A 22,490-nucleotide genomic window follows, 5' to 3' on the forward strand; every position below is an offset into this window, starting at 1 on the left:
ACTGCTGTAACCTTTAACTAAAAATGGTGTTGTGAGTACAAGAATGAAAAAAGCTTGTTTTAAATGTGAACTGAATTAAAGTGATTTCCTGATGACATATGTTCCTGACTCACCAGTCTCTCCATTTCCTGCTCTCGAAGCCTCTCTTCTCTCTGTCGTCGGTGGTACTCCAGCAGCTCATCTTCGTTGTCACTGATTTCTGTGATGCTGTTCTTCCTCTCCCTCATCCCAGGGTGGGGTCTCCCTGCAGACATCTTCCTATGGGTCCTGGGGCTGGCTACAGGGGAGGAGCCAGGCAGGGACCCCAGACTGTAAGCAGGAGACAGAGAATTCCCAAAGCTTGCCTTCCGTACCCCTGCACCACCACCGCCACCCTCGATCACCATAGATGTAGGCGACGGACTGCGGGCTCTGATCCCCTTGCTGCACATCGGCTCCTCAGATGTGGATCCAGTCTTTCGTCTGAGCCTGGGACTCTCTGGAACAAGCTTGCCAAGACTTGAGGGACTATCTGGAGTCCTCAAGGTAGGGACTGTCCCTGGTAGCGCTCCTGGGAGTACTGGGACCCCTCTCCGAGCCATGGAGGGGCTAAGAGGGGGCAGCTCTCTCATATTGCTGCTAGCTCCACTGCCTCCATTCAGCTCCAGGTTCCTCCTGGCCATGCGAGGGCTTTCAGGGGGCTGCAGTGAGCGTGGATGCTGCTGAAGTGGCGATCCCTGGATGACGTGGACAATGGGGTCCAAGGGAGGCTGGAAGGCTCTAGTGGGTTGGGAAAGCTGCCTGGAGGGGCTAGAGGTGAGGGATCGATCGGCTAAAGTGGTCTGTTCTCTGAATGGGCTGGCAGGCCTTTCCTGGAGCACCATGGATGTCTTGGTCCTGGGACTGGAGGGAGACGGGGATGGACAGGTAGGGAATTTGGGAGCAAGTCTAGGACTACCTGGCACAATGTTTCTACTACTGAGAGATTCATTAGAGGAGACAAGGGGGGTCTGTCGAGGACTCTCAGATCCATCTTGGCCTAGCCCTCTGCGGCTTGGCTTGGGGCTTGGAGGAGCCTCTGTTAAGACCTTCCTCTGAAGTCTGGGGCTTTCCTGAACCTTCTGGCCTACCCCACCACTGCTGAAATTAGGCAGTATTGTCCGTGGTTGGGGTACAGGTGGAGGCTGGGAGGTGAAATTGTAGCTAGAGGAGCGTACAGGCACTGGCGGCAGAGAAGAACTCTGGTCCTGGGGTCCTCCACTAGGAGATGGGCTGGTAAAGCTCCCACTGCTGGCTGCTGAGGGTGAGGAGAGGGGGGAAAAGGGAGGGGATGTATTCTCATAGCTGGACCCAACAGACATGGCCCCTGGGCTGGTAGGAGGGGACAGCATATAACGGCCCCCTCCATTGACCATGGGCGATAGGGGAGAGTGGGGAATCGGTTGGCTTCCGGGAGGCTTTTTGGCCTCCAAGGAAGAGGGCTGGGGATCATCCATGACTAGGGAGTCCATGATGTCTTGGAGGTCCTTCTCAATGGAGCTGACGATTGCACTGTGCTCAGACTGGATTCTCTCTCCAGGAGCGGGGGGAGACTGGGCTGGACTGGCCTGGTGATTCCCATTGACCAAGCTCTCTGTGTCTAATGGGGGAGAAGACAGAAATTGAATATCATGCTTTGGCTTTGAAAACAAAAAGAAAATGCACATAATACAACAAAAGTCCTTGGGCAATGTTCAGGCTGACATTAACTGTGTGTCAAAAAATGCAGCCTCCTTCAAAAGAGCAATCCATTGGCAGTGGGAGACCTGATGGTAAGAGCTCTGCCAAAAACAGTGCAGAGTTCTCCAACAAGTAAGTTGAACTTAGCAATGCCATGTAACGTCATCCCTTGAGGCATTGCATTGGTCAAATAAGTGCAAGCCCACATTCCTGGTACATTTCTCTGTAACAGTTAACAGTATAATTCTACTGTTAACCCAGAAGTTGTTGAGTCAGAGGATAAACTGACTGACGCCTTGGTAACTTTGCAGTGTTGTAAAATCCTGTCTCAAAGGATTATAAACCACTGTTCAATAATTTGGTGTCTGTTAAGCCTTCAAACTCATGGTTGTAATACTCAAACTGGCCTTAACCGCATCTCACCTTCTCACCAATACCTTGAGAACATGCCCACACCAACACAGCTAATGTCATTCTCTGTCATCAGAATTAAAAGCTTTTGCACAGTTCTTTTTAGCCCTGGCCTGAGCTCAACACAAGTACCTTCAATGACTCTTACTCTAAGAGTGTACTACTGCATTATCTATGGTTTAGCAATTATCTATGATAAGGTCTAATGAAAATCTGACACATGACCTAACCTTATCTACTGTAACTTTCCCTGAGCAATAGAGGATGATAAAACAAGCAAAACATCAGAGAAATTCCATGCATTTTCAGAAATTTTCATATTAGCCCATATTTTTCCTCACAGGGTGCCCACTGTAGGCTTAATGACTTTTTCGTGACTTTCCATAACTAACATGAGGTGCTTTCATGACAGCAAAATGTTCTTTTTTTCCTGGTTTGGTTAGGTTGTGTTTCCATGCAGAAAATATCTAAAAGAGATTAACAGTCTGGGTTCAACTCCAGCTGGACTGAACAATAATATATTTTGCATCTGTAAGACAATTCAGAAAATACATCACAAAAGTCCCTGACCTCTCCGGAGATTTTAACAAATTTCATGATAATTCAGAACCTCCATGTTCAGTCTTAAACTTGTCCCTACTATCTGAGATATGTTCAAAATCATCATCAAATCCACGTTTTCTGGCTCAGTGTAGAGGCCTGACAAGCATGAGGGTAGAGAAAGGATTAGTGGCGAGGAGAGAAGGAAGGACACAGGCGAGGAGATGAACAGACAGGCCTGTGCATTGGATAGGGATCAGGAGAAAATGTGCCTACATAACCCAATTACTGTGTGGCCCGAAAGCAACGTAGGACACAGGCTGGGTAAATCTAATCTTAACCGTCTCTCTTTAATGTCAGCATGGTAGATCATTACAACAGAAACACACGGCCACGTGGGAGATTCACCAGCATGGCCTTAAGGCAAGGATCAGAGCACGGATCAGGTTTTATTACTGATAATGAAATCTGGTTAAATTGACTTGTTGTCTGTTTCAGTGGAAACATGAGGATAATTGCAGCATGGAGTCATCAGTGGTAACACAGAGGTAATAGAAAACAGAAGAATAAAGCTGTCATGTTCAATAGTGTTGCAATAATATCATAAATCATAAAAATTACTGTGGAATTGAGTAAACGCTGACTCAAACGTGGAACAGAATAGCGACACATAAAAAAGTCAATTTTGTCTCTTTGTAAAGATGATGTCAAAGGGAGATGTCCCAACAGCAAAACTGCTCTAAAATACAGAAGCTTCACGAATAATGCATTAGCTGTGCTTGTTCAGCAGAGATGAGAGCAGCTTCCTGCGTGCTCACCTATAATGCATCTGCCATACATACAATCAAGCTCTGCCTTCATGACAGCCTGACCACAAGTAAATCGGAATACATTTTCGTGGAAATTATACAACAGTATGCTCTACAGGCTGCCTCAATAAATACATTTTATGTGTTGAGTTCCGCGTGAATGTCAATGTCACATCGTTTCTCACAGAAAACACACCCTCTACATTCTAACGTACGGGGTCAAAAACGAGGGGGTGGGGTGACAAAAATAAATGCCTCACCGTTTGGTGAGGGAAAGCCCATGCAATGATGTCATGGGATACAAACTATCGCTTCGGGTACACCGTGCCAAAGTTCGTTTACAAATCTTGCAATTTAATGTTAGCTTACCTACCGCTAAAACTGCGGGTCTGATACGAAAGGACTTCAGAGATTTTATTACACACGAGGACCTCTACAATTCGGCATCACTGCCATCATCAGTAAGCGCTAGTTGCAATAAAACATACCCTAGGATCATCTTCCATCCCCTACATTTCCCTCTCATGAGAACACACTGTGATACTGTGACCCAAGCAAAAAAAAAAATGTTTTTCGAATTAAGGACATATATATTGATAACCTGTACGCTGCATGAGTTCCAATGAATCGCATAGAGTATGTGATGTCCTTCGTTGTGTGAACCGTCCTGGATAAAACAAATGAACATCAAACCAACAGATTCTGACTTGAATTTGGCGTGTGGCCGATCCGTATCACTTCTCTCGCTCAAAGCTCAGGCAGTAAGCAGCAGGGTTACTCACATGAAGGAATAAAACTGCGACCCGGTCAGTGTCAGTGCGGTTCACTTGCCATATGACACGACAGTGAGGCCCACAGTTTCCGGACACCGGTGACAGACCGGGTGTGACGGAGCCCCGCCGCGTCTGGCTCCACGCACACCGAGGGAGATTTTGAGATTCACCGCCGAGGTGATATTTCAGCCTTGGGTTGGGGTGCTAGGCACCGCGGCTGCCTACGGTACCACTGGTCAAGTTACCTTAAACGTAACACAGCTTTTCCGGACCACGACCTTCAAATTAAAGATCTAGCTTAGTTTTAAGTGCACGTGGGAAATAGTACTGGGAATTTGCTGCCATCGCCTGCAACGAGCAAATAGTCCAATGGTATATTGTAATGTCCTTCTCAGTGTGACAGTAAGTTGGCCTTAATTGATTATGACAAATACCAATAATGTCCCTAATGTTCTGAAAGGTAATTGTGTACTGGCTTTTTCACTGTAGGCCCGACATTTAAAGGACACATAAGTTCAAACAAGAGACCAGGCAGCTCAGAAGACTAGCTGTCCTAAATAGGCCGATCCCATCAAATGGTGAAATGTTGTATTGTATTTTGAAGGTACAATTGCCTAACTTCCGGTGTCGTGGCTAACTTGACGTAGCTCTTCCCATCCAAGGAACTGTGACCTGCGGCCAGTTTTACAGCTCTCATTTGAAGAGTCACAGCAGCGGACTTTATGGCATGTCACTATTATTGTCTCTCTATTGCAGATTTTAGGAGTTTTAGATGAGACAGGGGAGAAAGCATCAACAAATCCTACTCAACTACAAATAATTTTACTATAGTCACATTTTACTGGCATTACAAATAAGGTTTCTGGATTAAAGTGGATACAGACTGTTGTCATCCTGTGACAATGACAGGCCACAATGGGAAAACTTCCAAGGAGAGAAAAAGGTCTTAAGAGTCCCCAAGTGACTATTCTGTCTGCTGAAAAGGAGGGTTTTTTTTTTTTTGTTTTGGTTTTTTTTGTTTTTTTTTTAAATGGAAGTTGGTTCCTTCAAATAAACTGTCTGTTTCAAGTTGTCACTATGCATCCATAGCCTACAATAACAACTGAATCCACAACCATATTTTATTTGACCATAAACTTCTTTGAATTTATTTGCGTGAAAACAAGATCTTGCAGCATTCAAAATCCAACATGACGCCTTTTAAAACTAGTGATGGAAGACGTATTCAGATCCTTCACTAAAGTAGAAGTAGCAATACTGCAGTACAAAAATACTACATCACAAGTAAAATTCCTGCAGCGAAAACGCGGTGAAAATACTTTTTACTTACTACTTTAGTAAGTATCAAAAGTAAAAGCATTCATAAAGCAGAAAAATTGCCCCTGTGACTGTTATACTTTTATATGTTATATTACTGGATTATTATGTATGTGTAAGTGGGATTTTACTGCAGTAGTTGGTCAAGCTGGAGCAATTTTTTTTTTACTTTTTTTAATATAGAGTTAGGTATAAAGTACCATGAAATGGACATGGTCAAGTACAGGTACTTCAAATGTACAGTACTTGAGTAAATGCACTTAATTACATTCTACCACTGTTCAAAACACATCTGCTTAAACCTGACTCTATACATTCAGAATATGATACAGCTTAAACACACAGAAATTTGTGAAGTTGTCACAGAGTCAGTCCTAGGAGGTTTCAAAACCTTCTAAAAGTTCATTTAAGTAACCAAAACAAAGAACTTTTGTGAAATGAAGTAAAAACTACAGTGATTTAATAGGTTGTGTGTGTTTTACCTTGTGGCTGAACTTTTTCATATAAAATACTGAATGGAATAAAATAAATTAAGTACTAATGGAATAAAAAAAACTAATAATAAAAGAGACATGGTTTATCATGTCTGGTGAAATAATAAAAAAAATATTCAATTATAAAAGTATTATGCTGACGTCTTTAAAAAGATTCTCAATTTGGTTTCCAAAATTGTCCAATCCTATTTTAATGATGGACACTTGTTTTTATTGCATAATAAAATTTAAAAAAAAAACCAACATTTGAACATCAGAGATTTCAACAGCAGTATGATATCACACTGCAACCAAAAACAACAATTAACTGTATCACAAACATTCAGCTCTGTCTTTAGCTCTGCTTTTTGCAGACTGTCAAGCCGCCATCGACAGAAACAGCAGCCAAATCAAAGAAGGATAAAGGCCTTTTGTTGAAAAGCAAGGCTAACACACAGAAGGCAGGTGGGTGGGTGCGGGAAGGGACCGAAGGAGAAACCCAGGGAGGGAGGATGGAGAGATGGCAGACAGTAGAATGAAACTGGAGGTTTATAAATAGTTTCTGAAAAAGATACTGTAACCCCAGCTGTCGGCCACATTAAGTAAGCAGCTCAGGGCCACAAAGCAGTCTGCTGGCCTGGCAGAGAGGCACAGGAAACGTCCAATCAGTGAAGAGGTGGTAGCTGAAAGACAGCTGGCTGAAGACAGCTGGTCAGTAGACCATCGCTGACTTTGCAAAACCCGCCAATACTAAACAACAGACAGGTGAATGGGACTGGCATCACAAAAATACAGTAGCACTGATGAGCTGGGTTTCACATGCTTAAAAAAAAAAAACACACTCAGGAGGATGACATTTTTAGAGCAGAAAAGTACATTTTGCACAAATGTACAATATCAGGCACATAATAGGCTTTCAGAGCAGGTGTGTGTACCTTTTGATAATATCAGTCAAGACGCACAACCTCATTACAGCTGATCAAGCCATTGATGATACAAGCCCAGCTGGTCAATACAAACTCTGTAACCAACTTCAACAGGGTGCTCTTCGGTAGAACATGTGTCCAGCTGGTGATTATCAAACTAACCTCAGCCTGCTGTTGGAGCTGAGAGTTTTCTTCCTCACACTTCACCATCTACATGTAACTGATAGGGCTTTTTGGCACTTCATTTCCCAGCTTGAAAAGAATTCATACTGTTTGTTATTATTTTTCAAACAGTGCAATGTGCTGCTGGCCTTTTCTGTGTGATGTATGCTTGTTTTAACTGATGCTTAATAAGCCTAATACTATATCTCATTTAAAAAAAAAAAAAATTAAAGTTACATGGTGAATGCAGCTCACTGCCACTGGTGCAGAGGAAAAGCCAAAACACATAAAATGTTGTTGTTGTTTTTTCAAGCTTGGAGATGATTCATGATTTTAATCCGATCAAAACACAATAAGGCTAAAAGCTTATCGCCACACCTATGGACTGTAAGTGTTAGATTCTTGAAACTAATTTCAGCAAAGGTAGAGCAGAAAAGTCCAAACCCTACTTTACTACTCTAGCGGTTTGTGCTCCGACAAGACAGCAGTCAGCAGACAGCTAGCTAGATCGCGTCAGTGACCTGGCAACATGGCAGGGACAGACAGAATAACGTAGAATCTTTCTTAGACTGCTGCGTACTGGATAAAATGTAGCCACTGGCCCGTGTATTTTACAGGTATTTTATGGGGGCAATGAGTAAGGTTTTACAGCCCTATAGCACAAACTGACCATAATACCGTATGTACATGTATTATAAATTAATATCAGCATTTTATTTCAGACAGAAAAGCTGCAAAATTTATGATTCCTACATAAAAATGCAGGTCAGCTGGGTTTAGTTGGGTTTGCCCTCTGTAACAGTTCCAGTTCTAGAATTCATACACAGATAACAAGTGCAATTTTAAAGTCTCTCCAAGCAGATATGACAGATATGCCCTCTTAAAGATGGGAGTGGTATAAGCATTCTTCATCTGAGTGCAACTCAGGAATGCATAATTGAGGAAAATGGTACGTTTCTAAACAACGGAAGGTTTTCATTACTGGATCAGGAAGTCCACAGCAGCCCACATTGCTTGTGTGCTATACTTATCCCCTGGTGGCAGTCAGCGTCATCAGTAAAAGCAGGGAAATAAAAAGATGCTGTAACAGATCCCTGGTAGTAGAGCTGCCCAAGAAAAAAATACACTTAAAGCCGGAGCCTGCGAGGAGGAACATTCTGAATACAAACAAACACACACACACGCAAGCAGCTAAAAACTTTGCCTGGAGACATAGAGGAACGAGATGCTCATAAAACATGGTGTAAACTGCAGCACCCGGTCTCAGCTGGGCACCATTCAGGCTTCTGAGTTCAATGGGTACTGCATTTTAAAGGCTGACACAGACAAAAACGGTCTTGTAACAGAGCTGCAAACAGAAATAAGGGGCAATTTGTGTCTTTATTTAATGTACATATGTTCAAATATGAGCATTCTAGAGCCTAAATATGATGAGATTTTTCTATTTTCCACAGAATATTTCTTTTGTCAGAGTAGGAAAATCACTAAAACCAACTCTGTCCACTCTTTAGCTGGGTTTACAGGTCCTCCACCCTTGCCAGGCTGTAAAAAAAGGAAAACAGCCGGGGGTTTGCTGCAGCACAAACAGCCACCTGTAAAATTAATGACCCTGCTGCTTCACCTCAACAACAGCCTGTCGGCCCCTGCAACAATCTGGCCCATTCATCCATACAGGCCAAGCTGAAACTGGAACTTGATGAGGGAATTCTCTTTCTAGGCTTTCTTATTCATTTTACTAAAGGTCAGTGCATTTTTATCAGCACTTGGCCTATGTTTGTGGAAGAAGGAAACCCTGACATGATGTTCAGGGTAGGACTGTTGAGTGAAAACAGGCAAGAAACGCAGTAAGACACAAATGAATGGGTGTAATATGAGGATGCAGGTGAGTGTCATACAGTACCTGCACATATTCTGTAGTCCCCTGTGGAGACACTTTCTCCCTGGGGCATCATGCTCTTCATCCTGAAGGCTTCTTCAGGGTGGTTGAAGCGGAAGAAGTTTGACTGGCCAAAACACAGCATACAGCCTGGAAAACAGCATGTACATCATTTGTATTAATTTTTTCCACAAAAAAGGACATCTTAGGAGGATCTACCTAGTTTTAGGAGATTAACTGAAAGTACACGGGTCAAGTTATCTTAAAATGACAATTGTTTGACAAAAGAGCCAAATAACCATATAAAGAGCAAAACTAAAAGCTATATATCATTACAATGTTATAGTGACCAACACAACAATGGTTATTTTCGATGTAGGCCCTAATGAAGCCCCAGAGTCCATTAATTCCACAAACAAGGTCTTAGAGTATTGGTACGGCTCTCTCCGTTGCTAACAAGTCCAAGAAGTCCTTCAGCCACTTCTGAAGGTTAAATTAGTTTGGTTTATATTGTTTCCAGTTTATCAGTATTATTTGTTTGACTGACAGGCAAGCCAACGTGATAGTTCCGGGGCAGTTTTAGAAAATAGTTTTCATTTTTAAATCAAGTAAACAAAGTAGTGCACATGGTTTGATGTGCATGTCAAAAACACGAGTTTTTTTTTTTAACTCTTGAAAGGGAACCATATTCCCACTGCTTGTGTACAGATTAAACAAACGAGATACAACATGTTAATGAGTAAACTTTAGAGGTTCGCTGTTTCCCCCTGCTTCCAGTCTTTGTGCTAAGTTAAGCTAATCACCTGCTGGCTCTATCTTCACCTTTAGCGTACAGACGTGAAAGTGGTATCAATCTTCTCATCTAACTCTAGGAAAGGAATCAAATAAGCATTTTACCCAAAATGTCAAACTATCCCTAAAGCTGACCAATTGAAAAATCACCCAAAACTATACTTATAACTCTTCACGCCTGCAGGTTGGACACAGACACAGAGGAATGTCGTAAAAGCCAACAGGGGTAAGTAAGGTGAATACCAGGCATCGGAGCTGTTCCGACAGCATCAGGGGAGAAAGCAGTGCAAAATGCTCACACAGGAACAAACAGCACAAAGAAGCTGTGCTCACTCAGATGACATTGTGTTCACCATCATCAACACAAACTCGTGAAAGAGAATGAAGCCACAGAATCCTTTGTCACTATGTAAAAGTGATGATGGTTGACACTTTGAGCTGATAAACTGAGATGAGAAAAATTGCAGCTAACATAAAAGACAGTGTGGAGTAAACACCTTTAAGTATCATTCAAGTTTTGGGCTTTGCATCATCAAATGGGAAATGTATAATTTGCACAAAAATACACGTTTGTATTTGCATTTCAAAACCTCAAAATGTTTTTTTCTCCTTTTTGGAAAGCAGGAAGCTGCATCGAAGTGTAAATTACATTTTTAATTAGTAAAATACCCCCAACATCAAATAAGTCTGTCCTCTCTCCCTAAACTAAACCCATCGGTTTACACAATCAAACTGTCTGATGTGCCCTGCCCCAACATCCTGTTTCCACAGGAAATCCATCCAATTAAGAAGATAAGATGCTCCAAAAATGCTGTTTTGGTAGGGATTTAAGTCCACACTAAACAAAGTGATAAGAGACTGAATCTTCTATTTAAATAACTAATGATACACTCAAGGATATTCAATTTGTCAGAAGTTCAATAACTGTGGCAATTGTACCAAACCATACAGCCTTTGACTCATTTTTGATTTTCAGATATATGTTGACCAACGTGCCACATCACGCTTGCATTTGTTGTCAGATGTTGGAAGTTGATATAAAAATACATGGAGTGCTCTTACAATGCAGCTGATGCACCTGATGATGCCTCAATTCAGGCTTCAACACTTGGAACTCTTTAAAGCTGCATTAATCAATATTTTTATGATAAAATCCCCTCCGCTCTGCAGAACATTTTTTTTTTTTTTTGCTTGACAAATGTCTTTAGTCTGAAGCAGCAGGCACACAATATTACAACAGCTATTAGTAACAAACTGACAGAGCTGGTCCTCACACTGATCAGGCCTGTATCTACTTACATGACGTAACTCAGACTCAACAAACACGCCCAGTCTCCATGGTAATATCAATCGCTACCACTTTCCTTACAGGTTTGAAATGTCAAAACACATAATGAACATAACTAATTCAGCCCCTTCATGTGCCACATGGCCGATAACAGATAAGCAATCACACGTTTATTGCTTTCTCAGTATAGCACCATTGTCCTGCTGAGATTATGAGGGAAACGTCCTCCAGGCCAAGCAGAGATAAAATCCCTGCCTGTCGTCACAGGGGAATATGAGGCCTGAAGACGGAAACATCCCCATCACAGAGGCACACTGACAGCTTGGGAAGAAACCACCTGATTACATCACAAGCTGTGGGCAAGGACACCGCTGACGCACAATGATGGAAAAAAGATGTTTATGTTTTGACAAGTGGCGTTAGTACTGAGTAGCTCTATTACAGAAACTGGGGGTTAAGGGCCTTGCTCAAGGGCACCTCAGTGATGGTAATGAGGGGGGAAGAAAGTGCTGGTCTGTCACATTTTCCACTCAGATTTATTCTGCTGATTCTGAGGGTTTGAACCAGCGACCTTCTGGTCACAGTCGCACCCGTGAATCATGGTAAATCATGGTAGCTGTTCTAAAAACGTCGCATTTCCCTGAACTATCCACCAAAAATCAGTTTCTGAATAACTGAGATGTAACACAAGCAGTACGGTTCATACTTCATTTCATTTGAACAATGTCTAGTTTTGATGCAATTATTGGTGGCAAATAATCATCTGAGCATTCCCTAATCAGCTGTTACCAATCTGTCAGGTAACTAAAGTCTTGCCATGTGAAGCTCTCAGTGGCAGAAAATCCCTTACAAAGATATTAAAAGTTAATCAAACATATCATCATTGTATGACAGTCTTCTAGGTGTTATCTAATTTCATTTTCACATTCTGTGCACACTTTAGTCTATCTTGCACACAAGTTAGAATCATCAGCTTGTAAAGAATTGCTGATTAGTACAGTGGTGGCGCTAAATACCGCTTACATTGATACTTTTTATTGGTACATAAATTCCAGATGCTGCGTGAGCCGTCCATTTGCTTATTTGCATTTGTGTTGTTTTTCACCTTCAATATCTGGATAAAGTGGTGCAGAGGTCAGTTTTTAAAGTTTCCGTCAGCGCAGTGGTTACAACGCTTTCCTCAATATGATTTTGGTTAGTATTTTCCACAATTTAAGTTTTTTCTCTCGATATTTGGCAGTCTAATCAGCGGGAAAAAGAGCACGCCATCTCGCCATCAGTTTGGTCATGAAAGGGAGAAGAAAAAGAAAAAGATGCTGAGTAAAGCATTGGAGAGCAGTCCTCGGGATGTTAAATCTGCGGTCTACAGAGCCACGTCAGCTCAGCCTCCATGTCTTCATGCTCTCCGCTTAAGCAGTCATGTGACTCCCTCACCTAGCTCCTGTTTCATCTGGATTCTGCCAGCAGCACTTTTCTCCCTCCAACTCACTGACTCAAAACGCACTCTCCTACCTCAGACTAGCACTAACATGAGTTTCCTGGTGAAGATCAATTCAGGCACTTCCAAAGAAAATACTGGGTGAAAGAAGGTAGCTTGAAGCTGCATGTATCTGACACAGTCATGACAGAGCTGGAGGGGTTTTTGGTGATGGCCCTGTGACACAGTGTCATTTTTACACAGTGAAAACAATGACAGGATTTGGGAGAAGAATAAAAATTGAGGTTCACAACTGCAGCTCCAACAAGAGCGTTTTTTATGATATACTTACTGCCTATAAGGGATTGATATTAGAATCAAATAAAGATCATATATCAGCTACTATGATATTATTTTGTTGTATAACTATTGTTGTCCATGGAAAAACCCATCAATTAAAAAAATTATGTTATTTAACATAAGCATGCAGAAATGTGTTTTATGTCCCATCATGCTAAGCTTTGCTTAAGAGCAAAATATTTGCATGTTAACATGATAAAACCTAAGTATTAGGAACATTAAACCTGCTACAAAATAGCATGTTAACATTGTCATTGTTAGAGTATTAGCATGCTGCTGTTAGAATTTAGCTCAAAGCACCACACTGCAGACTCACAAAACTACATGACTATAGACTTTTTCTTGTTTTCTGATTCAAAATCTTATTAATATTTGAATTAGACATAATGCTCTTTTTCAGTGTCATTCAACTTCCGTTTAAATTCATATTGGTTAAGTAGCTAGTTCCAGTTGATTTCATAATCAGGAGTATTAAATGAACTACAATTTGTCTCACTTATGCATTACGTCAACAAAACTTTACAAATACGTAAAATTAGAACTTCCAATGAAAATAATTGAGGTACATCTAAATTATTTTCATCATTGATTAGCGTGTTGATCATTTTTCTTTGAATAATCAATTAATCATTTAGTCAATCAAATGTCAAAAAGCAAAATATAATCAAACCTTTAAATGAACTTTTTAATGACTCTAAATTTCTTGTTTAAAAGTCCAAAAAAAACAAAACACTAAAAGAACAAAAATATAAAAAAAAACCAAAGCAACAACCAGTTCGAATGCTAACATGCTTAAACTAAGGCTGTGAAGATGTCAAACATTAATCTTATACCTGCTTAACATCAGCATGTTAGCATTAATATTGTTAGCATGTTAGCAAGCTGCTGTTAGCATTTAGCTCAAAGCACCACTAAGTACAACCGCATACAACGGCTAGCATAGCTGTTGACTTTGGGTGTTCTTTTCCGATCCAATGTCATGGTTTTCCATTAAAACTGGAATAACATATCACACTCTTTGAAGTATCAAACCACCCTTTTTGAATTCTATTAGTTAAGTAGTTAGTTCCAGTTAATTTCATAGTTAAGAGCAGTAAATGAAATTAATTCAAAAGTCTTGTTGCAAAGATATAAAACAGAGAAACGCAACAGCTTAGTATGCTAACATGCTTAAACTGAGATGCTGAACATGGTAAACATTATACATGCTAAACATTAGCATGGTAGCAATGACACTGTTAGCATGTTGGTAAGCTCGGCCTGTCTTGTTTTTGATATAAAATCATGTCTTTTCATCGAAATGGAATCATACATCACCCTCTTCTGTGATATCCTTTTAAATTCATATTAGTTAAGTGGTTAGTTAGAGTTAATTTCATGGCTGTTTAGTTGTTAATTTTCATCAAGTTCTGAATTCTGAACACAAAATTAGCTTGGCTCATCACACTCCGGAATTCTTGGGAGACATCAAAATTGCCACACCCTGTTAATGTTTAAATTTAACACACTTCAAAAAGGTACCATACACATTTGTTTTCTAATGCTATGTATTTTGCAGAGTTTCCCACAGGCTGAGAACTTATTTATGGCAGCTGAAGCTCTGGAAGGTGCATATATGTGTCAAATAAAGACTGTACTAACAACTTCCAGACACAAAGTATCTTTGAGTAAATCACACTGAGCACAGAAAGCATTGTTCAGCTGGGTGATATTGAGGGTATAAACATGCCGGCCACAGTGGTGCAGAGGCTGCTGCAGGCTGATGGATGAGGGAAGACACTTCGCCTCCTCTCCACTGTTCTCTCAGCACAAACTGCTGCTGGCAGCTAACACTCACTCACTCACTCACTCACTCCCTCCCTCCCTCCCTCCCTCCCTCCCTCCCTGTGCCTCTGCTGACCCCGAGGGATCCTGCCCCTGTACCTCTGCAGTCTCAAGGCCTTGTGTGTGGTCACTGACTGGAAAGAAGCTAACAAGGATGAGTCGGCAAAACAGAGAGCAGAGACATACTGTCTACACAAACACATGCTCATTCGGAAGCAGTGGCAAGGGTGTACCGATATGCAATGTGCTACTATATTGTCCTCTGATAGAAAATAACAAGATACATTGGAAACAAAGGCTACACCTCAACTGCCTTTTTTAGTTGCTGAATAGATTCCATTACATTTTAGGGGGTAAAATCATCAGGTAGGTTTTTGGCTTACATACATGTTTAAATTTTTCAGATAAAGTGTCCCTTAATGTGTTGGGAAAATTCTCTTAAGTTTAATGAAACCATTTAAAAACCCATTGGATTTGCTGAAAAAATGATCGTCACGAGCAAACAGGACTGTTTTTCTTAACTTATGACAAGTAATGGTGATGGGGATACATGGTTTTCACAGGACAGCGACAACATTAGATGGATGTTTTGATGCTGATGTAACAAATTTCTGTTTATTCTTAATGTCTATGTAGTTGTTAGGCTTCAGATGATCTCTGAATTGAGGTCAGGGCAGGGCAATGTGGTTGAATTCAATATTGCAGTACTGATAAGAACATTTTTCTGTTATAGATATGTATCGCAAATAGATCAAAAAATCCAAAGCAAAAAATCCTCACATTTAGAAGATGTAGAAGAATTAGCAAACATCTGGCATTTTTTGCTAGATAAAGAACATACATCAACTGATTATCAAAATTGTTGTCAACTTATTGATTCACAGACTGATCATTTTAACACTAATTTGAATAGCAGAATTTTGTGGAATAATAACACAGTATGATCTTATAATTACCATAAGCTGCCGTCAAAATGAACGAGCGATAATACTGAATTATCGCCAAGCTGTATTATAGCTTTCCCATACGGTACATCACCTAAACTGAAATCAAACAAGCTCTCCATTCAGTAACAGTGACTTCAACATTGACAATTGTCCAATATGTCCTGCAGGATATTCAAAAGCATTAGCTCCCACTTGACCACGAGTATATCTGTAAACTCTATTAACTTTACGAGGGTGAAAACCCTTTGAACATTGGTCCCTTTACCAGTGTTGGCTGACTAGAATCCCATGTCTGTCTAAAGCAGGATTTTTATTGGAAACAAGGCACAAGTTTAAAGTTATAAATATGAAGATTTTCATGAACTGTTTTTGATACTATTTACAGTCGGCTTTTTTTCTACTGTATCCATTCAATGTACTTACATTCAGTAATTACCTCTCTATACAGGCTAGTAGTAGTAGCAGCTAGTAGTTTCATTGCTGGTCGCAGAATCTGCCATTCCAGCATTAAATTCAAATGTCCCATCTACACAAAGGGATTTATAGTAAAGCGATGAGCATGTAATCCAGCATTAATGTACAAATTTATGTCACTGATATCAGCCTTAATGTTTAATACAGTGTCAGGAGAGTGAGCACTAGAGTACCACTGTATTAAGTTACTGCTAATGCAAACTTTCCTACTGCAGGAATGGGAGCATTTCCTACTGCAGCTGCTTCACATTAAAAGCATTCGACAAATCAACCAGGACTGGAATCTTAAGGATTACAATTTTAAAATGAAATACATTTGAACTTGGCAGGATTTAAATTAGTCCTATTTTTATTTTCGTAGTGATCTCCAATCCCAAATATATATTCAGCATTTAACATTCTTAAATATTGGCCCATTTGACACTTGCAATAACTCACTCCTTTAAAAAGGAGTTTGTTCAGTAATAAAACTGAAAAACTGATTTATGTTTGAATCACAAAGCAAAGCCAGTGTCAGGATGGACAAACAGTATTTTCCTAATCAGTTCATCTGCTCTAAGCTTGCAGTCAAATGCTGTATGTGAAGACCATTACTGGCAGTCTCTTGATACCAATTAGCACTCATCAATTCAACCATTACGACACCACACAGCTACTTATCTTGATGGATCCTCCCGCAGTGAGGAGCCACACTATAGGGAGCGTCAGACAATAGATCTCAACAAAATAGCAGTGGTTTATGATCCTGTGAGTCACGGAGCATTTATCCAGGCCCCTGGAATGGTTCAGGATATGGAGATGCTCTAAACAGGCCATGTATAATACTCAATGGGGAGGAGGTGGGGATGTTTAGGATCATAAATCATACAGTTATTCATTATAGAGCACCCACACAGTGTTGACACAGAGAAACTGCAGTGCTTCATTTGGCAATTACAGTAATGACAGGTAATTTAATGGAAGCACTTGATGTAAAGTCAATAAACTGGGTATTACCAATGTATGAAGAGAGGTCTGCTGGGACATTTCCGACGTGAACAACATTTAAGATCACCAAAATAAAATCTTCTAGAAAGAGCAGACAGAACAGGAGTTTATCAATAGCTTATCTCAACTGTAAGCTTATGTAACAGCATCTGTTTCTGGTCTCAAACACCTGTCTCAAACAAAATAATGGGGGTTTTCTCACTTAATCTCCAGCACTGAAAAGACACGCCATTATCATATTAAATAAGCCGATGTTAATGAGATCAGGGAGATGCTGAATCCTAACCATGCAGAGAAATGAACCACACCTCAAACCACTAAGTCCTCTATTTACACTAGAAAAGTGAAACATGTTTGGGATGAGTCCATTTTTCTAGCACCTCTGCATGCTGCTCAGCAAACAATGACTTTATCTTCCTCACAACTACATAACGGGAATTCACATTCAGTTCGTCTTAGCTTCTCCAAAAAGCACATACTTAGCAATGAGTTGGTGATGATGTCCAATACTGTATAACAAAAACACCAAGATGCATTCTGTTTTTTAAAAATGCCCTCAGCTCCCATTCCAAAATGGTTTCTGATACCCTATCACATGTTGCCCGGGGTGGCCTGAACTAATCAGCTGCAGTGACAAGAAACGTGAACCCAGGGGTCATGCGGGTTAAGCCCTCTGGTGATCGACTTTCTCCACAGCAGGGAGGGTGGTCTCTTTGACATTTGGTAATGAAGTTTTAAAACTTCAAAAAGCAGTAAACCTCAGTTCCAATGAGGAATGGCAACATTATATTTTGGGGTAAGGACAAATGTCTGAATCTGAATCGGTCCGAAGATTAAAATATGAATTTAAAGCTGTTTGGTCTTTGCGGGTAAAAAGATTTACTGAAAACACTGGCTTATTTCTTCTTCCTATCTGTACTATGAAAAATTAAGAGATGGATCTTGTTTTGTTTTTTGTCTTTCTTCATCTTTAGTTAAAACAGCATTAATTGATTTTTTGGCCATTTGAGGGCAGAGGGACAAGTTGATAATACAACACTGATATATCATCACCTTAGAAGTTGTTATAGATTTTTTGTTTAGGTCAATCCAAAGGATAAAATGTTAAAATAATAAATTTTTTTCAATGATAGACCATCTGGTTTTTCCTCAATTCACAAGAAGCTCTCCTGTTGCACTGCTCAATGTTTCAAAACTTGCATTTTTGCTGCAGTTTGACGGATGACTATGTTTATATCATGTCTTGCTTCCTGATGTTTCCTCTACTGACAGTTTCATAAAAAGTCCAGCTCTTACACAACAGCACACATCTTGATTGCATTATTGTAGACATCCATGTAACAGTTTTTAAGTCCCACTGAAATAAAACATTCCTTTTTGTCACTTCATAAGCTACTTTACCATGGTATTATGTGTACAACTATTTCTCAATAACTAATCTACAAAGAATCTACAAAATTTGTTTTACATCAAAATCCCATTATTTTTACTGTTTGGAAAGAAGAAATGCTGTTTTCTATCTAATGCTTACCACATGCAGCACCAGGAGGCATGAATGCAATCCCACCCAATAAAACCGTTATAGATTTACTGAGTCAATTTAAACTACTGCATGTCGCTCCCTATCGTTTACACATTTGAATCATCTCTTCACATGATAACTCAAGCGATCTCTACCATTAAATATAAGAACAGGCACTATACAGGCTTGCCTCCTATCCCCCCTCTTATTTGCAATGGCCATTGAATCTCTAGCAGCAGCTATCAGATCAGATTCAGGTATGTGTGGTGTTGAGGGGGAAAAAAAAGATCTAGGTTTAGATATAGCTACCTGTCTTCTCCAACCCAAATGAGAGGAACACTGGCCCGTCCATTAAATGTTATCCATTGAGTGGTCAGTTAAAATTAGTTAATAGAGAGGTTCATCGAAGATCCAGACTCAACCTGGATAGAATTAGACACCTTTACTTTGAATTCAGTCCCTTTATGTTGCCTAAACGTTCTAAAAATACAGCTTTAGTGCGACTTTAACAGCATAACTCAACCTCATTTGTGTTAAATGTCTGTCTTTTATACTGTAGGTGGACAGACTTATCCTTCATCAGGAAACAATGGGAGTACTACATATATTTCAAGGTTTTTACTGTGCAAGGGAAAAGCATGCCAATGACTAAGTCAGAAAAATTGTATTGTCATGTGGAGATTGTGACTATACTGTAAATAATTTAAATATTCTTCACTTTAAAGACATACTGTATACAACAAAAGTGAGTACACCCCTGGTCAATATCAGTAAAATGTTAATAACAAATCCTGTTAATTTAATACAGTTTTATTTGTTTTTAGCCAAAGCCCAAGAAGAATGAAGCCAATTAATTTAGCCAATTGATTACACTAGAATGAAAGGTCCATGTTTAAGAACCAAATCAAACAACAGTCAGTACTTTTTTTTTTACATTCTGCATGTCTGCCTTTATTTTTGATGCCAGATTCGATCCTCCTGGGCATGGATGATACCGGTCTAACACACATCTGTGGAGAGATGTTCTGCTTTTTCACACATGATTCTTTTCAGCTGCTCCTGCTGGAGCGGTTTTGTTGCTCCACCTTCTGCTTTGAAATCCTCCAAAGGTGTTCTGTCGAATTCAAGTCAGGGGACACACTTGGCCAGGTCATAGCTTTCATTTTTTTTGTCCTTTAAAAGCTTTTGTATGATTTTTGCAGTGTGATTGGGATCATTGTCATGCTGGAAAATTCCTCTCCTGCCAAGCGTCTTGAGACTGGGAGTCATCTTTTCATTCAATATTTGGGTATAAAAAAACTTCCATTCATAGTGCCATCTATAAATCATCTCCTCTACATGTTTTGCACTCATGCAGGCCCATATCAGCACGCTCCCACCTCTATGTTAAACGGTTGGGACCAGTTTTCCAGACATGTGACCCCATCTGATTCAAACAAATTAATTTTGGTCTCATCTAACCAAAGAATGAGCTGCCAACATTCATCAGGCTTCTTCTCACGTTCTTTGGCAAAGTGTAATCTTGCAATTTTGTGAGCAATAGTTTTATTCTCAGAGGCTGACTTCATGCAATGTCCTTCACACTGTCTGATCATTCACTGAAACACCAGTTTCCACAGATAATAAGGTACCATGTCAGAACCACTCATCCATCTGTTTTTCAATGCAAGGTTGCGTAAACAGCGAATTACGCATGCTGTCATTCGAGTATGGCCACTGCACCTTCTATTACTGTTTGTAAGGCTCTTCGTATACCTCCTAACCACTGCTGCAGCCATGTTTCAGCTTATGTTCCGTAGCCCACTGATGCTCTCGTACTCTCTCCCATTTTTATGAAGGCTCACAATCTGGTTTCTTTGGGAGTTCCTTACCATGTGGAGCCATGTTGCATTAAACACAACCCAGGTCAAAACTGAGGAAGCTGTGCTTTTCACAGGTTCTTTTATAACCTCGTTCAGTTAGACTTACTTAGAGATCACAGGTCTGATCACTTTTGTTGCATAGAGGTTGTAGTATCGCTTCTTTTCCCTTTTAACTCCTTTATAAAGAACTCTCTGAACCAGGATAAGCATGTCAGAATTCTTCCAAGAACCAGTGGTTCGCAAATATCTAAGGATTAGTTTTCTGAAAGGCTGACCTAAGCGAAATGAGCTGTGGTAGACACTGAGCTCTGTTTTATCAACAGCTGTGTCTCAAAGTCTTTCCAACAGGAAAAAATGACACATCGCCATTTTCATAATTACAATGCATGAGGTCATATAGGAAAGGACGGGCAATGTTGGTAAGAGGGATTGGACTCAAGAGAGAGGAGGACGAGTGGAATTGTGTGGTGCATGTGTGTGTGTGTGTGTACATGCATGCGCGCGGGTTGCGAAATCCCCCAGTTAATCAGTTAGATTGATTCTCTGACCTGTGTATGAGAGAACAATTTCTTCCTCAACACTTGAGGAGCTAGTCGTCTAATCAAAGCCTTCAATCACAGAGAGTGCATTCTGAGTATTCCTGCAAGAACAGCATTTTTCAGCCCTGCACTGTGCTCCAGAGTGGCTCCACTTTAACCAAGAAAACAACCAAATACTAACAAGGAATATGTGTTAAAGGTGCTGTATCATAGAAAGTAGGGGTTTTCATTATTATATTTCATTATATTATGCAATCAAAACGGAATGACTGTATAGAGCTTTCCATAAGGCACATCTTCAGGAGTGAGGATACATTTTGTACTGTAAAGATCATCACTACCCTCCCACAAGGACACTATAACCCCATTCTCTGATAAAACTAGAGGAAAACCTAAGTGGATTATAGAGCACATACTGTAATGCAAACAACTGGTATAGATTGAGTCAAGGTGGCAATCTATGCATAGTTCTTGTAAGACCTTTCTTTTGCATCAAGTAGAGCAACACTTTATCCTTAGAGGTGAACTATTAAAGAAATACCCATTAATTACCTATTAACACCTTTTGCACAATACAGACAGTATGTAAAATGTAGATATTTAAATTTGCTTTGTTTTCATTCAAAGTCACCGATCTATGCAGGCAATATAAGAATAATAGGGCTACAACTAATGATTGCTTTCAATGTCAATTTAAGAAATACATTAAAAAAATTTAAAAATCAATTATTGTTTCATCAATAAATGTCAAAAGAGTTCCAAATGCCTGTCACGGTTTCCCAGAGCCCAGGGTGACATCTTCAAATTGCTTTGTTTTTTCAGTTTTGTCAATCCAAAACCCAAAGAGATTCAACTCGCTGTGATGTAAAGATGAAACCATGTCAATAAAATGATTAGTTTATTAACTGAAAATAAGTTAGCAACTATTTTGATAATCAATTAGTCATTTAAGTAATTTTTCAAGCTGAAGGGCTAAACATTCTCTAATTCCACCTTCTCAAATATGAGGATTTTTGCAGCTTTTTTCTGTCTTATGTGAAAACAAAACAGATGTCTCTGGGATTTTGATTGTTTGTTGGCCAGAACTCGCAATCTAGATACATTACCTTGTGTCTCCAGTATATTACGATATTATGTCTTTTTCACTCTTTCCTCAAATTTTATAGACCAAACGATTACTCAATTTATCGAGAACATAATCGTTGCTTAATCAAAGATGATTATTATCCTTATTGGTAGACCCACAACGATACAAAACAGAGAGAACCAACAAATCCTCATAATCTAGAAGCTGGAACCATCAAATGTTTGGTTTTGCTTGATGAATTACTTAATCACTTAACCGATTATCAGTCTGTTGGGGTTAAGTATCTGTCGAATGATCAATCAATTATTGATTTATGGTTTCAGCACTGAAGAATTCCAAGAAATGCATCACAACATGGAACCTTCTTTATGGTGGCAAGGGCTCATGGGTATTGTAGTATTTAAAC

At 39.9% G+C, this 22,490-nt stretch overlaps 1 protein-coding gene across 21 annotated transcripts in view; it reads right to left on the reverse strand.

Annotated features, from left to right (window-relative positions):
• Positions 1-22,490, reverse strand: part of phldb1b (pleckstrin homology-like domain, family B, member 1b) — a 116,010-nt gene that overhangs the window by 42,909 nt on the left and 50,611 nt on the right. For all 21 annotated transcript variants that reach the window (XM_040130837.1, XM_040130832.1, XM_040130835.1 and 18 more), the window contains 2 exons: positions 9,010-9,135; positions 114-1,618 (listed from right to left, as the gene is read on the reverse strand). In XM_040130837.1, coding sequence (XP_039986771.1) covers positions 114-1,618; positions 9,010-9,135 — 1,631 coding nt within the window. The remainder of the gene's footprint in view (positions 1-113; positions 1,619-9,009; positions 9,136-22,490) is intronic.

This window comes from Xiphias gladius, chromosome 7, assembly GCF_016859285.1.
Source record: "Xiphias gladius isolate SHS-SW01 ecotype Sanya breed wild chromosome 7, ASM1685928v1, whole genome shotgun sequence".
NCBI classification, from domain to species: domain Eukaryota; kingdom Metazoa; phylum Chordata; class Actinopteri; order Istiophoriformes; family Xiphiidae; genus Xiphias; species Xiphias gladius.